The sequence below is a fragment of the Lolium rigidum genome, chromosome 3, assembly GCF_022539505.1.
Source record: "Lolium rigidum isolate FL_2022 chromosome 3, APGP_CSIRO_Lrig_0.1, whole genome shotgun sequence".
Lineage (NCBI taxonomy): Eukaryota > Viridiplantae > Streptophyta > Magnoliopsida > Poales > Poaceae > Lolium > Lolium rigidum.
In genome coordinates, this window is record NC_061510.1 from 386655465 (window position 1) to 386673711 (window position 18247).

The 18247-nt window shown below is 40.7% G+C and overlaps 2 protein-coding genes across 3 annotated transcripts; one reads left to right on the forward strand and one right to left on the reverse strand.

The window, feature by feature from the left end:
* Positions 1-8345: 8345 nt before the first annotated feature.
* Positions 8346-12965, reverse strand: LOC124700733 (protein ARV 2-like). Of its 2 annotated transcripts, none has more exons than XM_047232815.1 (10): positions 12825-12965; positions 12687-12734; positions 12468-12557; positions 11421-11466; positions 11257-11339; positions 11081-11175; positions 10757-10823; positions 10602-10677; positions 8791-8927; positions 8346-8668 (listed from the first exon to the last, which is right to left on the reverse strand). In XM_047232815.1, the coding sequence occupies exons 1-9, from the start codon at positions 12933-12935 to the stop codon at positions 8830-8832; spliced, it is 714 nt and encodes a 237-aa protein (XP_047088771.1). In that variant the 5' UTR covers positions 12936-12965; the 3' UTR covers positions 8346-8668; positions 8791-8829. The 2 variants fall into 2 exon arrangements, 1 of the variants encoding a protein (XP_047088771.1); XR_007001814.1 differs by lacking the exon at positions 8346-8668 and adding an exon at positions 9319-9412 and having other exon boundaries at positions 8820-8927.
* Positions 12966-13414: 449 nt separating this feature from the next.
* Positions 13415-18135, forward strand: LOC124704463 (endoplasmic reticulum-Golgi intermediate compartment protein 3). The gene is made up of 12 exons (XM_047236717.1): positions 13415-13512; positions 13791-13886; positions 13979-14061; positions 14505-14580; positions 14700-14767; positions 15197-15281; positions 15976-16091; positions 16203-16286; positions 16702-16848; positions 17188-17296; positions 17375-17494; positions 17697-18135. The coding sequence occupies exons 2-12, from the start codon at positions 13799-13801 to the stop codon at positions 17768-17770; spliced, it is 1050 nt and encodes a 349-aa protein (XP_047092673.1). The 5' UTR covers positions 13415-13512; positions 13791-13798; the 3' UTR covers positions 17771-18135.
* Positions 18136-18247: the final 112 nt, after the last annotated feature.

The window sequence follows — 18247 nt, forward strand, 5'->3', positions numbered from 1 at the left end:
TGCCCTAACCCCGCATGTTAAGAGATGATTGAAGGTGACAACACTAGTAGGGGATAAGGGCATGTACAATGGTGATATCTTAGCAGTGCCACGTAGGATAAATGCTGAGGTTGAGGAGAAAGAATGTTGAAAAAAGGGTTTGCTTTCTCTTAGTTAAGAGATGATCTCTTAGCATAATCTCTCTCACCATAAATTTAGGATATCTGATTACTAGAGATAGGACTAAAATATAACCCATTGTACAACATGTTTTGTTGTTATATCTAAATTACGTAGCGCCGCTATGATAAGACAGTCTTATCAACCATTGTGCATGCCCTAAGGAAGCCATACATCAAAAGTGTCTTACTTTGGTGGATACTGTCCACATATACAAGAACCTTTTGAGAAAGTTTTGGGTTAGGATATCCTATCAGTTTTGCATCGTGATATGATTCATGAATACTCAGTGCTATGGAGGCAAGAGTACACAGACACTGGTGTGATGATTCAACCAAATGCTGCCAAAATTGGTACTCCGGCTTTTGTTATCTCGCCTAAAAATGGTGATTAACTGCTTTATAGGAGACGGTTGGTGTGAGTAGAGTTCACCAATAAAATCATGATCATCGTTCACATCAAAAAAAGTGTGTGCACGGATGGAAGAATAGCGCACTAGCTACCTTTGGTATTTTGATTTTCTATGGTCAGGTCTAAGTGTCCATCGAGTCATCGAGATGTGCATAAGTGGTGGCGACCAACCAAAGGAAGGGTTGGGCTTAGGGCAAAGAAAATAATCGAGGGAACATTGGTGTTGGCTGTTGTGTTAGATTGCTAGTAACCTCACGCCGGAAACATGTCAAACAGCTCCCGACTCACAAGCAAAATGTGTGATGGATGAAACTTTGAAACAGAAGGCCTCAGACAAGCTATATATATAAAGCCATACACCGGCACCACAATACATAGTTTGAATACAACCAAACCACGGATAGTTCACGCATGCACAAATTGACCCACCCAAGATTACGTCACAAGAGGAATACATGAAAAGAGTACATACAAGAGTCACTAAGTACAACCCTGAAGCGGTCCGAATAAGAAACGACGCTCAAGTGACTCCAGCTATAGCTCGCTCATGCAACCTCGAAACCTCGCCCAACTCCTCGTCCAGAACAGCGTCTACTCCCTCCGTCTGACCAACACCCTCCAGCACTACTTGTGTAGCATCATAAAGGCATCAACATGGATATCAATGAGTTTCCCTTCAATAGTCATCCTATTATGAATATTCTAGAGGGCCCATCTCTAGGCCGCAAAGGTAAAACAAGCTAATCTATGAAGGGGGCCCGAAAGGCCAAAGGCAATAAAGATTTTAGAAACACAATGCAGGGCCAGCCCAAGCACAATTCTCACACGGGGCAAACTAAAAATAAATATAAATAGTACTAAACTTTTATTCTTTTTGTGTTTTTGGCATAAAGTATTGGTAAGTACAAATTTTCTACTATTTTACTTACCATTGTTAAACATGGAAATTTTGCTAAATTTTATGTAGTATTCAATGTTTTAAATGGAATTCGGCCATGTACAATTACCTCGCCATGCTTATTTAGAGGGCTGTATTTTCTATAACATGTAAAACATTGGTTCAAATATTCCTTGTTATACATTTGTAATGGATAACTTCAAACAAACTTGCATGTGCTAAGTTTAAATTGTATTTTGTAAGAAAGTTTCTTCTGGTATTAGGTTTCAGAAATTGCATAACTTATGCAGTATATACATTTTTTTAAGTCTATAAAGAGTACAACCTAACAATTTTCTAAATAGTGGTGTCTAGGATATGACTAGGTAACCATATTATTGAAACTTCTAGGGAACAAATTAAGGCACTCTCGTTATTCTTTACTCTTATTTTCTAGGTATAATGAGTCTTACATGTTCGAATTGGCTCATTAATAAGTTGACAACTTGTGGATACTACTTTTATTTAAGAGTGAATTTCGGTTTTTATCCGCTACTTTGTCAATTTTGACACTAATTATCCCATTTAACAATTTTATTAATCCTAATTACCCCATTAAGGAAAAGGTTTTGCCAAAATTTACCCCCTTTAAAGTATTAGAACATTTTGACAGGTGGTTCCACGTCATCTAGTCCATGTGGCGTGACACATATGCGGTTTTTGGCCAGATAAGGTTCAAACTCCTCTAGCATCTTTGTCACACATGAATCATTTGTCAGCTCAACCATGGAATTTTCATTGGTCTCCTTCTTCTGATAATACACGGTGTCCCAAGGGTTCAAACCCAATTCTTTCATCTTTTCCTTTATATCTGGTTTGTGGGATAAAGCCAGAAGGCCGAAAGCCGCATACCTATCACGCCACATGGACCTGATGACGCGGACCCATATTTCTAAAAGCTCTAATATTTTAAAGTGGGTAAAATTTGGCAAAACTTTTCCTAAATGGGGTAATTAGGATGAAGATTTATTAAATGGGGTAATCAGTGTCAAAATTGACAAAGTAGGGGATAAAAACCAGAATTCACTCTTTATTTAAATAGCATTGCTTTTGGTTATCACCAGTTAACATAAAATAGTGCGGATCTACTATACAATTGGAGACATATAGTTTAATTATCTATATCCTTTTATGCAACACAGAACATGAAAATTTAGTTAGCATATACTCCCTCCGTCCCAAAATGTAAGGCACTTAAGGATTAGTCAAAAGTCAATGCTTTTTAAGGTTGACTAAATTTATCAAAAAATGAACATTTACAATACCAAATCAGTACGGTGACGAAAACACCCACACCCATTCATCATAAAGTATATTTTCTTAATGTGTCCATTCGATATTGTAGATGTAAATATTTTTTTCTAAATATTTGGTCAGAGTTAATAAGGTTTAACTTTTGACCAATCCTTAGATGCCTTACATTTTGGGATGGAGGGAGTATCTTTTTTTGAAACCTTTACCGTAGGGGAAGCCCCTATGATGTAAATTTATAAATAATAAAACAACACAACATATATCAGTATGACCTAACATGTCATCACCGATCTGATTTAATTATTTGCACTATGTGTTGATCTTCTTCTAAAATTGAAAAATATATGTATTTTTAATACATTCAACAATGGTCTATTTGGTGTAACAGATAATAATTATATTGAAGAGTTCCTCCTATGGAGGTTTGAGGCAGTGCCCATGCTTGCCTAGCTGGATATGGGCTAGTTCTGCACATATGCTATGTTTGGTGCGAGATAAGGAAATTATTTGTTTGTTACACTCCCAGCAAAATCCCTAAAATGATACCACATTGTTCCCTTGTTTGGATTACTAGCATGCAAATTACTCGACAACTATATGTATGAGTTATCTTGTTGATTCCACTAATGTACTGTCATATTTTCCCAACAAAATCTCTAAAATGTAACAACCTTTTTCCATTTATTGATACCATTGATATTCAAAATATTGCCCACTAGTTTAGTTTTCTTGCCAATGTTGGTCAGATCATGCCTGGTAAAATCCTTGAACATGGATAGAGTCATTTTCCTCAAATTAAAGACACCTTAAGATCTAAACGCACTTCTTGGTCTACCCTTTTTTGTATGTACTACCAACAAATAGATTGGCTAGCAAAGCTTGACCCATATATATAATAGCACAGGAACTCTTCTTGTAAGAGTTTGTATATTTCAATCCAATCATGCACAAGGAAAAACTCTCTGAAGCGCACAATTATGGGTTAGTGAACTTCCATCTTACTTTAGCTACAAAAAAATTCCTTACTACTCCCTCCATCCCAAAATGTAATGGTCAAATTATTTTGCATGGTCTTTTATGCACCACTAATATTTAACAAATTACACTTATTGAGAATGAATAAATGGCACCGTTGCATACGTCTTCCAAAGTTCTTTCATTTCATATATCTTTATATATAATAATTTGTTGACATATTGTAAGTACAATCCATAGTCAAAGTTCTAAGTTAATTACCTGTGAAATTGAAGGGTGCCTTAAATTTTTGGACGAATGTAATACTATTTAGGCGGTAGACAATAACCCACCCATTGGAGATAATGTCCATGCAAGAAACCTTTTCAGAAAGTTATGGGTTAATATTTTATATATATCCATTTTGCATCATGATATGATTGGTGAGTGGTGACTACTCGGTAGATGCAACTGTGGAGTGTATGTATAACTGATGTGAAAATTCAACTAAAGGCCTGCCAAATTTGTGCCCATATTTGTTAGCTCAGCTAAGAAACGGTAGCTAGTTAGTTCATTAGAGACGGTTGGTGGGATTAGGGTCTTTTAATTTTATTTGGGCAGTTTAATTAGGATGGCATGAAAATGGATATAGTTAAGGTGTGCAGTAAAGTACAGTTGGACACATGATTATCGTTCTCAAGCATTCACGTCAAAAGTGCACACGGTCGAAGAATTAGATGGCTTGGTCTTCAGGTTTTCTTTGGCCGGATTAGGATAATATGAAAATGGGGAAACGAACAAGTGCATGCGCACGTACGCCACATTTGTTAATTGAGGTGGCTATGGCCTCAATGATCAATACTCGATAATGCGAGCCACACACGCAGATTAGCGAGAATTATGTCCGAAAGTTTGTTTAATAAATCAGCTCTTGTCCCCTATCTACTTGATCATGCTTCACGTGTATCATGAACCCGGAGACCATCCACCCAAAGAGATGATGAACCCGGAGACCAAATAATAGTTTTGACCTGATTACATGGAGCAGAGCAACCATGCATGATAAAGTGTGGAGTAGCTCGGAGGGGCAAACTGCAGGTTCGTCGGAATCGTCTGGCCTAAGCGTAGGTGGGAAATGTGCATTTGGTGGTGGCGACCAGCCAAAAGGCAGCGATGGGGGCACGGAAGAACTAGATCGAGGAACAAGCAAGGAGTGTTTGTCCGTTGTGTTAGACTATTAGCTCGTGCACAAGATATCTCAAGACAGGCGAATACCAATCAGGTCCCGATCGACCCAGAGTAAGGACATCTTCAACGAGACGAACCAAAACAGCAACCCAAATGGTTCGATTCTATCCGTTTGAATCGCATCGTGGATAGAAATTGGACTGATGTTCGGCCTGCCAAGCCTGTGCCATTCAGCCATTCGGTCTGTTCTAGCAAATTTGGAAGGGCCCGGAGTGGCCAAGCGAAGGACACGCTGGATATCCGGCCCGACGCATGCCTGACCCAAATTTGGTGAATGCATGGGTCAGTCCGCGCGAATCGGTTCGTTTGGATCGCGCCGCGGACTATCCAGAACAGGATGAGTCGCCTCGCTAGAGATGCCCGAACAAACTTGTTCACCCTATCAGACGCACACATGTTCAGGTTCTCTGCCTTCCTGCTCCGGCCGGGAAAAGAGAAACCACATGTGAAAATTGCGAGGAAGCGGGCCTCGATCGTAGCTGCTGCTGTTAAACCGTTGCGCTGTCCTGTGCCATCACCGTCCACACCAGTGACAGTAGCAATGTAGGTAAGCTTTCCTAGGCTAACAGGGACTACCAGTAGGGTTTGGAGCGACTATGTTACCCATACCGTCGCCTTCTACATTACACTCAACTCTACAAATACACGAACTCCAAAAAGAAACTCAGCAACTTGTACACGTATGTGAGTATATTGCCATAGGTTTTGAATAAGCTCAACAAGCTCTAAAATGTGACCACCTTCCTCCCTTTCTTGGATTCCCAGCATCACCATCAGCTCCATGTATGAGTATTTTTGTTGATTCCATTCATGCCATCCTTTCCTAAACCCATCCTTTCCGCCACTTCTTTGTCATGGACCACCATGCACTGTCAATTTGTTTTATGGGACACAAAGCCGGGAACATAGTTAAAACTTGTGCGCTTTCACATAAAACAAGGTTACGTTTTGGTTCGTGACCACATTCTCTGCATTACACCAATATATAGTGGCTACCAGTTATGTGGTCACGGCCAAAATTTTGACCCCGTTTGGACACATCCAAAAAAAATTGCCACACCTGCCATGCCTCAATGTCCACTTGTTTATGTTTCATATGCCAATATGGACACATCCTGGGCCAGCAAAATCTTGTCCAAAACTTTGGCTATACTTTAATTCGCCTCAAATCAGACACACCCTATAAATTCTAAATGTACTTCTTGGTTTAGACTTTTATGCATATACCAGTAATACATAGATTGGTTAGAAAAAGCTTCACCTACATATATGCATGGGGAAACGTAAACTAGTTACTGAAATTTAAATGCATCATGTAAGGATAGCTAGATTCCATGATGCCTCTACAATCTACATGATAGGAGAAAGATTCTTCTGGTAAGATTTTGTATATTCGGATGCAATCATGCAGAAGGAAGTGGGACTCTTCATCAAAGCTAAGGTTGCATGGTGCACTGCACAATAATGGTCGTTGATCAAGTAACTTGACGACTAAGAGTAAGAGGTGCGCTCGTGACTCATAAATTTCCCTCTTACTTTATAGGAAAAAGGAAACTACTCTGTAGTTCCATTTAGGCAGTAGACAAGAACTCATTGAATAGTATATCTTAATCAAAAGTCACACCCTCATCTAAAAAAGTGTAATTAAAATCACAGTCCCGAGAACTAAAAGGTAGTGATCTCAACCCTATATTGTGTAACTCAGCTTGTTGGGAAATGACCGACGGTGACCACACTAGTAGGGGGTGATAAAGCTAGACAACAAAAGGGACTTACTTGGAGGGATAATGTCCATGCAAAACCTTTTGAGAAAGTTATGGGTTAAGATTTCCTATCCATTTTGCATCATGATGTGATTCATGACTACTCATTGCATGTTGAGCGGAAACTGATTTGATAATTCAACTAAAGGCTGCCAAAATTGCTACTCCTATTTCGTTAGCTCACCTAAAAAATGGTAGCTAATTACTTTACGAGGTGGTTGGTGTGAGTAGAGTTCAAACTAACAAGTACATGTGCACGAATGCCAGCCAGACTTGTTAATCGAGGTGCCTGCCGATCGTCTACGACTCAATTATGCAACTTACACACGCTGAGAGTAACATCCGAAAGTGAGGGGAGTTTGTTTAATAAATCAGTGTGTGTCCCCTATCTGCTTTGCTTCATGTGTATTTCATGAACCAGGAGACCATCCACCAAATTAAGAGATAATGAATCGGCAGGTCAAAGAATAGTTTTGACCAGATTAGACGGAGCAAACCATGATGTCCATTGCATGATAAAGTGCGAGTGTAACTCAGAGAGGCAGAGTGCAGGTTCATCGGAATTGTCTAGTGGTGGCGACCAGCCAAAGCCCAAAGGCAGGGATGGGAAACAGAAATACTAGATGGAGGGACAAGCCAAGTGAGTGTTGTCTTTTGTGTTAGAGTTAGTTCGTGCTCAGAATATCTTAAGACGGGTGATTTTGGTTACAAACAATACCTGACCGAACAGTTCCCGATCGACTTATTAGTGGAAGAATGTTTTGGTTTTTTCTGGGCATAAACTGATCGGTGGATGAAACTCAGAAGACAGTCGATTCAGTGCACAAATGATGCACGGATTGACTTCTCAACGACAATTGATAGCAAAACTGAGCGCAAGAGAAAGATAGATCAACGTGCGGCCTCAATCTGCAGAAGCATAATCAGCCGGTGGTGATGGCCAGAAAAGCTAAGCTCGCTGGAATGAGACATATTGCCAGGAACCTGGCGAATTTGTTCACCCTACCAAGACGTCCACACCACGTTCAGGTTCCACCTTCCTGAACAACATACCCTGCTCCGCGGCTCGGGCCAGGGAAACCACAGAAACCACAAGTGAAAATGGGCAGGTAACGGGCAGTGTGTCGCCATGTCGGTGCCCAGGCACACAGATACACATTGCGGTCTCGATCATAGCTGTTGCTGCTGTTAACTGTTGTACTGTCATGTGGCAACACCGTCCACACCAGTGGCAGTAGGATTAGCTGCCTTCAAGGCACCGATGTAGATATAGATTGATGGCGAGCGTGCTCTGTACTTATACAGACTACAATGCTTCGCAAGAGTGTCCTTTACCTGAGCAATGTATGTAACCTTTCCTAGGCGATGGACAGGCACTGTTGCAAGGTTTTGGAGCGACTGTACTCCCCATAAGCACATTGATCAAGACGTGTCGGTGTGCCAGAAAGCATCTCCTCACGACCATGAACACTACATATGCAAGCATTACCATAGGTTTGAATAAGCTCGACGAGAAGCAAAAAATTTATACATTGGCATGTTATAGTCACTGCATACTTCAAGGCAAGTTCAAGCTCAGCTCAAGCTAAATAGCTTGTCAACCCAAGGCTCTTTTTAACAACAATGGATGTAAACAAAACTGAACAGAGCAAGACAGACACTGGATTTTGCTGCGTTTTGCACGTGTAGGAAGAAGGTAGAGAGGCCCTTTCAGTGACGCACTTCCATGAACAGTGGAAGCAGCTACTGCCTACGCAATAAGCAGGCGAAGGGGACAGGCCATCTACACTACACATATCACCCCTTCAGTTTCGAAGCACGCTCACCGGAAAAGATCGCCCAACTGCAGCAAACGCTGTAGGGCCTCGGTACAAAGACAACAGGACATCCCGCCACCACTCATGTTCCGGCGTGGTCCAGAGCTGAGCAACTCGCAAGGACACTGCATAGGGCAGTCGGTCAGTTCGTCGCAGATGATTAGATGTGCTGCGATACAGGCGGGATCATGAACGCTGCACAGTATGCCTATATGGAGTTAAACAGGTTCGATCTGGGACCACCTACCTTGGAGTAAGATGGTGGGCAGTCCTGATGAATCCATGTTCACGGTGTCCGGAGGAGCCATCGCTCCGTCAAGTGTTTCGCTGCATGCGCCACGAAGCAGATTCCAACGCAATGGGCTTTTGGGAACTGGGTCATGACTGCAAAAGGACCAGGACGTTCAGTTTTCACAACATTCCAGTTGATTAATAAATTATGTGTTTGGTTTCTGTTCATCAAAGAAATAGGACAACCCTTTCAGTATAAATAAACCATAAAAGGAAATACGTTGGTGGTTCAACTGTCAAGAGGAATTTAACCATTTTCTATTCAGTACAATATGTCGGTTGTCAGTGCGTTCATTACCGAAAACTAAGGGAGAACTGACAATAGTAATAATTTCAGCGTATATCAGGTGTATAGCAGGTACACATTGACAGGGTTCTGCACTGAAAGTGATGTATACTTCAGAAAATCATACGTTGGACATGATAAAGCTGAGGCCTAGATCTATCAATTAATTCTGTAGGATGCCATGAGAATGTGACAGACCTCAATCATTTGGTGCAGAGCTTTGGGACTCTGTCTGATCAAATCACAGGAGATTGTGCCAATTTCACACAACCAGGTTATGAATGTTCAGATACTGCAGGACCAGCAGGAAACATGTGATTCTTTACTGGTTGAGGCTAAACAGAGCTATGGCATAATTATATACAGTATATGATATCTAGCATATTTACGTCTGGTAAAGTAAAGTATTAACCATTTTCTATTTGGTACAATCCGTCAGTTGTCAATGCGTTCAGTATCAAAAGTTAAGGGAGAACCTACACTAATAGTAAGTTCAGCGTATATCAAGAGTATAACAGGTATGGATTGACAGGGCTCTGCATCGAAAGTGATGTAGGCTTCAGGAAATTCTAGACGTTGGACATGATAAAGCTAAGGCCTAGATTTACTAACCTATTCTGTAGGATACAATGAGAATGTGACAGACCTCAATCATTTGCACAGAGCTTGAGGCCTCTGTCTGATCTAATCACAGGATAGTGTGACTATTTCACACAACCATCTTATGAATGTACAAATACTGCAGGACCAGTAAGGACACTGTGATTGTGTACCAGTTGACGTTACACAAAGCCATGGCATAATTATTTATGATATCTAACATATTTACGCCACTGGTGAGTAAACTGTAGGTTTGGTTCCTTTTCATCAGAGAAACCACTTTCAGCATAAGTAATAGGCAAGAAAGTAAATATGAGCTCCGATGTTGCAAGGAAAATAACCATTTAATTGTAGTACAAACTTTGGTTTGCATTCAGTATTGAAAGCTAGGGGCTAAGCAACAAATTTAGTAAGTTTCGTGCGAGTGTACAACACGTATTATTGACAGAAGCTCTGAATTAAAGGAGGAGCTTCAGGAAATTATAGACATTGGACACGATAAAGCTGAGGCCTAGATCTATCTATCAATCAATTCTGTAGGATACAATGAGAATGTGACAGAACTCAATCATTTGCGCCGGAGCTTGGAGCATCTGTCTGATTCGATTACAGGAGATTGTGGCCACATAGATGCCTCTTTCACACAACAATTTTATAAATGTTCGAATAATGCATGATTAGTAGGGAAGCTGTGATTCTGTACCAGTTGACGCTAAACATGGCTATGTCATAATTATGTACGATATCTAGTATATTTATGCTTATTCAGACGTCGATTAACAATGACCATGAATCTCATTAATGTGGAAAAACTGTAAAAGCTAGAAAGCATGAAGATAAAAGAAAGAACTTAAGGAAGAGCATAAAATAACAGTGCTTACCTCTCAGGGCGACAACATTTGATGAGAGAACAAATAGTTCAACAATGAATATAGCAGATGATGGAAACTCCCATACCTGCAAATGGCATATTCAACTACAAAGAAAACAATTGAAAGAATTCACAGAAAAAACTTTCTATATAGTTCTTCGATACCATCATTGTCAGAAGAAATAACTTGAAGTAGCTTGAAATGATGACAGCTAACAGAACCTCTCTATACCTGAGTAATAAAAATGTAACCGTGAGCTCAATTATAACGAACATCAAATGTGAAACTCTAATGTGTTTTCACCACCTTCTAAGACAGAAATATACTGTTACAGAATATTACTGATTATATAAATGATATCCAACTGAGAACACTATACACACGATGAAATAACAGGTGTATTTCTAGGAATTTTGTTATGAGAACTGAAATATTCCACCAGATATCCAGACATAATAAAAAAAGGTTACACAAGTATTCGACAATACCTCATAATATCAAAAGATAGTTTGAGAATATATCGTACTCCCAGAAGTAATATTGCCATAAATACGACGTTCCCTAACAATGAGTTACCCAGAACCTGAAGAACAGCAGAACATCAATACAGTGTTAAGGTAATGAGAAGCAGAAACATCAGAACACAGCCAGCTTTTATAATCACCTCGCTGCAAATGAAAATTGTGGACAACATGCTTCTGGAAGAATTCTTATCAGCTGTGTTGCCTTCTGAAACCGATATTCTGACTTATATAGTTATGGTCCGTATAAGTTAAATATTTGAAACAACCAAAACTGAAACTAAGAAATTATAAATCAAATGGATACAAGCATCAACAACAATATACACCAGAATGGACTGGTACAGTATTCCCTGCAAGAAAAAAAACACAATCTGATACGTAAGGCAAGTTAGACATTATATGCACAGAAGAAGTAAATGACAGCGGAAAATATGACAACAAGAGTCCCAAATATACAGTTCGAGATTACGAATCAACAACTATATTATCCAGGCAACAACACATATACACTCTTGTTGGATGGAATGTCAAGGCATAAAAATAGAAGGCTGAAATGCATATGACACAGGCAAACCATCAACAAGAAGGAAAAAACAGGCAGATCTGAAACAGATGAAGCTTCAAATTCAGTATCATGACTCACATGCAGCAATAAGTAAATCGTAAAACTAGGAAGACAGTTTGATGATGCAAATTGTTAGCACTGTTTGTTGCTAGAGTAAAACATACATGACAAATCAAGTACTTGTGATATTAAGGTAAAAGAATACTAGCCACAACAATTCAGTAGCATTCACAAGTTCAGATAGAGTAGACACTTCGTAAACCAAATAATGTAACTCAAATGATCACATGATACCAACTACAAACATCACATGGATAATGTAACTGCAGTGCAAGTGGATTACTACAGAACCGCTAAGGAAGATCAAAGCACAATTTATGAGTGTTTAGAGCATTAACACCAAAAGCTCGTGAAATATGCAGCACAGACCATTGACTCGAGTTGACCCTAGGGTCTTCTATTTTATTTTTTGAGGAATGTACAGCTGGCACCAGGCCGGCCTAAACCATTATGGTAGAAAAATCAGGTTGAAAAGTTATTTACAGAAGCAAAAAAACACAGGGAAAGACTAGAAACTACAAGGCCGGAAAGAAACAAAAAGGCCCAAAACGGAAAACAGCATAATCTCTAATAAATTAGGTGGACAAAGCTCTAACAGACAGAGTAAAAAAGGAGAATATTATACAAGAGCGGCGAGGTGAGCGAACATAAAATTAATTGCACTGGGGTGTTTGAAAATGCAGAGTAGCACTTGAGTGAGGCTGCATAGTATGATATGGCTCCCACCTTATCAAGAGATGAACCAATGTGCAGCTTATTAAACAGCAGATGCCGGTACGCCCTGGTCTTGTGCAGAATCAGATCAATCAAGATAATCTGCAGGGGTGTACAAAGAGTAGGAGTTAAGTCCTAACATAGTGTACCATTTGTATTGGAGATATAAAAAACTTCGATCCACACGGATATCAGAAACTAAAACTCATATATCGTTGGCCATCATCATACCATGAACTCACACTCGATGTAGGGATCAGCGACAGCCTTGCAGTTATCCTACATATAAACAGAAGCATCCAGAATTAAATAGGCGCTTGCAAGAACAAGAAGAAAGGGTTACGCAATTACGCATACGACGCCTCTTACGCATTTCATCAAACGGATGTTGCCCGGAGAGTACTGCACGAAGAGCGTCTTCACGCGCCGGCCGCAGCCGACGCAGCGCGGCGCCTCCCCTTCTGTCTCGGCGTCCGCCATCACGCTGAATCTGTTCGCGCAAGCTTCTGAAATACAGAGCTGAATCAAACGGGGCTGAGTTGGAGCGTCGGGAAGGCGGGAGCGGAGACGGATCTAGGGCGGCAAAGAACGAATCGCATCACACACCTACGGCGCCCAGTGGGGGGCAGCGTTGCAGCTCGAAGGCGGCCGACGAGCAGCGGCCGGAGGCGGGGAGGCGTGGCCGGCGGCGGCAGAAGGGCAGTGTGCTGCCGGCGTGAGTCGTCGAACGGCCGATTAGTGAGACAGCCCGATTCGTTTCCAAGCTGCAGGCACCATAGGCCCAGTGGGCCTAATTTAGAACTGGGCTGGGCCGAACGGCCCATGGGTCCCACCTGGCAGCGAGCGACCACGTCCCTCACGTCACGCGGAGCAGATACTAGCTTCGGGTCGTTGGGTTTCGGTTCTCTCGCGTCTCCGACCGCGACTCCGCCTGCTCCGTCTCCGTCTCCGCCACCGGCCTCGCCGCCGTGTCCTGAGGCGACTAGATCGCCGGCAGCGAGATCCACACCCGCCGCCAACGCCGACAACCCGTCGCTCCCTCCCGGCCCCGTTCTCGGTGAGCAACTCTTCCGACCCACCTCGTAGTACGCGGTTCCTTCCGTTCGATCTGGGCGTCACGGCCGGCTCCGACACAGCTTACGTCCTCCCGCCGCGAGGCGCCGTCGAGCCCGCCCTGTCGAACTCTCCGTGACGGAGAATTCTGTACTGGCCTGCTGTTCCTGAGGAACCGTTCTCGTTTACGGAGAATTCCAGTCAAATCTAGAGACCTCGGCTTGATTCTGCGCAACCACTCGCCATAGCATCTGACGAAGTTGACTGTGTGTTCTGTGCCAGCTGCGAAGATGGGGAGGATACCGTCGCTGAAGAACTTCAATGCGTTCCCGCACGCCGAAGACCACCTGCTGAAGAAGACTTACTCGGGTGCTATAGGTACATAGATCGCAGTGAATTGTCTCTGCTCTGGATGCTTATACATGTTTGCGATTTGTGTTTGATTTGCGTTGTCGTTGATATGTTGGCAGTGACGATTCTCGGGCTGATTATAATGGTTACGCTGTTCGCGCATGAGCTCACGTTTTACCTCACGACCTACACGATGCATCAGGTATGGCTGGTTCTCGCTGCCTGTTCTTAGATGATGACTTGCATGTACCGCTTATTGTAAATTTGTAATATCCATGTTGTTTTGTCCATTCTTCCACACTTTCTACGATTATAGTTTCTGTTTGGAATATGCCTGCAGGCTACAGAAATTTCTTATATACTCATCTTTGATATTACATTCACTTCAATGTACAAATTAATGGCTAATCTGTGCAAACAATTTGCATGATGATAAAAGCATGCCTATGAAACTGAACAATCAGTTACATCTGTGTCAAATTGTGTGCCATTTGCGAGTCTGGTTCTTGTAAATATCCACTGCGTAATTATGAGCCATGATTCCATGAAAAAGCTACTTTGTTGTGAGGCCGGTTTTATTTCCTTTGTTTTGATTGTCAACATCAAGATCATGAGCTGGTCTCATGCTTTTATTAATGTCTGCAGATGTCTGTAGATCTGAAACGAGGAGAAACTCTGCCAATTCATATAAATGTATCATTTCCTTCTTTACCATGTGAAGGTCAGTTATTGATTCCATATATGTCCAATATCCGTTTGATACAAGGTTCCATTTGGACATTATTTTGCATGTGGTTCATGATTTTGATATATATTTCATTGTCTCCTGTTGTCATTCAGTCTTGAGCGTGGATGCAATTGACATGTCTGGCAAACATGAGGTTGACTTGCATACAAATATTTGGAAGGTACCATCTGATGTTAAAAGTTTGTTACTTCTAATATGATTATAAGTCAATGCATGCAACTCAATATTATATCAGATCCATGTATGTTCTAAACTTGTAATATGATTATAGCTGCACTAATTAATTATTACTCTCTTTTGTTTGTGATGGAGAAACATTACATAAATGCGCATACCTACCATCCATGATGCATGCCTATATGCTAGCTCTTTTGCGAGTTGTTTTCTTAGATTAGTGTAGGTTGCAGAGAAGATACACTTTAATCTGTGGTTTATGTCTTGCTCTTGTGCTGCTATTGTTATTCATGGTTTTCAGAAAGTATTTTCTCAGAAAAGTTATACTGTAGTTTTTAAATGGTCATCACTATTCACTATATGTCTTGTCATGTCTAATAATATCTTGCGTCTTCCTTTTTCCTGCTGTATGCAGCTTCGCTTAGATAAGTATGGCCACATCATTGGTACTGAGTACTTGTCTGATCTGGTCGAAAAGGAGCATGGGACTCACGACCATGGTATATTCTGTTTCCCCCTTAAAAGGAAAACTGATACATAGCACTAGTACTAAGTTTTCTCACAAAAGAAATTAAGTGTAGTTAGAAACTTCATTTGATGCACAAACATGCTTTAGCTAAAATGGTTCATTTGATCGACCAGTTTTGCTTTAGCTAAAATGCTAGCATGTTCCATTAAGTTCGTGTGCTGGAATAAACCCAAACATGGGAATGTTATCTCTCAGTAATTAGTATAGTTGCTATGGAGTTGAACTATACTGTATACATGACCAGGTACTGGAAAGATGTAGCAGAAAATAGAGAAATGATTGCTGCAATAAGCAACCAATCTTACTTTCTCTTTAAAAATTGTCTCAAGTGCTGTTAAAAAACTGTTAAGTGAAAGATTGGCATTAAAGAAACTAGGCATCTTGTGTAGTTTCAGGTGATAGGCCAAACTGCCAAAGTGAGCAGTCAACTGAGTCATGTATTTGGTAGTTGCAGCTTGGCAGCTTACTTTCTGTTCATCTAGGTTTTGGATAAAATCTCAAAGCTGATTGCCTTCCTAGATTAATAAGCATTTCCCAGGTTTTATTGCCTTCTCAATGTGGAAGCTGTTGTTTTTTTTTCCTCTGGAAAGTTGGTTTGTTGTAAGATTTTGTTGGTGCTTAGTTATTCTTCGTGCAATATGCTCATGCGTTAAGTTTTAAATCAGACCATGGTAAGGAGCATCCTGTAGAGGAAAAGAAGCCTGAGCACACTTTCAATGAAGACGCAGATAAAATGGTTAAGAGTGTCAAACTTGCAATGGAAAATGGTGAAGGATGCCGAGTAAGTATTTCTCGACCAGTATTTGTTCATTTTACATATTGTTATTTGAGGTTGTGTTTATTAAGCCCATTCTGTGGTGCTGTCAACAAATTTATGCCTTCACTTCTGCAGGTGTATGGTGCGTTGGATGTGCAGAGGGTTGCTGGTAACTTCCATATATCAGTGCATGGTTTAAACATTTTTGTTGCAAATCAGGTTATCCATCTAAAACTGCAGATACTCTATTGTTCTTCAATCCGTATATTCTTTGCTGTGAAGTACACTTACTTTATTTAACGTGTTGACTGTTGAGTAAGATCTCTAGAACAGAAATTTATGCTTAAGGAATTTGTAGTGTATGAAGTAGAGACAACTAACTTACATTGTGTTCATAAGTTATCTTTTAAATCTTTAGTAGAAAATTTTACGACTGTGGCTAGCTATAGCTGAAAAGGGAATTTAGTCTAAAACCAACAGAAACTACGGAAACTGGCCGCTTCTGAACCTCGGAGTAATCCAGAGGGCTCTCCCTGTGCTTTTTATTTACTTTCTTATCTATTCATTGCACAGTCGGTACAGTTTTAAGCTGATCATTTCCTATAGATGATGTTTATCCATCTGTTGCATGCAGATTTTTGAAGGGTCAAACCATGTCAACGTTAGTCATGTTATCCATACTCTGTCCTTTGGTCCAGAATACCCTGGAGTTCACAATCCACTTGATGATAATTCAAGGATACTGCATGAAGCAAGTGGGACATTCAAATACTATATCAAGGTTAGTAGCCATTCATTTAATAGTTTCTGATTGTAATCAAGCATGTTCAGACAGCCAGTTGCTAATTGCAACATTTAGGGGCAATAGTAATGAAAAAACTGTACAAATATCCTCACTACATGCAAAGTCATTGGTATGCCAAACGGAATTGTCCCTGTTATACCCTTTTCCTACAACCTATATCAAGGTTGTTGCCTGGATCTGATTTGTACAACAGATTGCTGAACTATCATCTGCAAGCTGGAGCCCAGATGGAAAATTTACCACTTCATTTTCCCTGCAACCAGTTGCTTTTATGTGAGAATAATGTCGCCATCTGTTATTCAAATTGATATGCAGGTTGTTCCAACAGAGTACAGATACCTCTCAAAGAAAGTGTTGCCAACAAATCAGTTTTCTGTGACAGAGTATTTTGTTCCCATGCGCCCAACTGATAGATCCTGGCCAGGTAACCCCATATCCCCGCTCTGCTCTCAAAGTATGCCATCTTCATTTTTCTCAGGACTGATCCGTTTTTCTTCGGCAGCTGTTTACTTCCTGTATGATCTCTCACCAATCACAGTCACAATCAAAGAGGAAAGACGGAACTTCCTACATTTTATAACTCGCCTTTGTGCAGTTCTTGGGGGTACATTTGCAATGACAGGTTTACTTCTAGCCTACAAGATTGTGTTTTTATCATATGCTGATGTTAGGATTGGCTTCAATAAAAAAAAAAGTGGTGTATGCCATTCTAAGTTGCATGCAGGGTTTGCACATTAAAAAGAACAAACAGTAATATTGGCTCATGTGCTCAATCATGTTTCACCTTCACCAAACTGATACCTACTTTTCTGCCTCGTGTGTAGGAATGCTTGACCGATGGATGTACCGGATTATCGAGTCCGTCTCTAGCTCAAAACCCAGAAGTGGAATGCGGTAACTGTGCATGTCTTGTCAAGTGAAGGAAGACTACCTTGTGGCCAGTCAAGTCAGTGATAGAGCATGTTGTTGTCTCAACTAAAGTGATCATAGCACGTCACCCCCTGCGGGTTTTCATGTTTTGTCTAATCCGTGCATCTATAATTTAGATTTATGGTTTTATCTTTATAAATCAAGTTAGATTGGCACTAGTGCAAGTATACAGTTTTGTTATCAAGGATGCACTGGAAAGTGATGTCATGTGGCTGAGGAACAAACTTTGAGATACCTTGAATTGTACCATGGAGAAAACATATCGCCAGAATGTTAAATAGTTGAACAAACATCCATCCTTGTAAGAAAATGCACAGAAATCAAGTTGCAGAATGTGTGTTTCGTACTCTTGTAGTAGGACATTTTCCAGCTTTTCTGGAGCTTAATTTCGAAGTGCCTAATTTGCAGACAGAAAGGAAATAGACAAAACACACAGAAACACGGC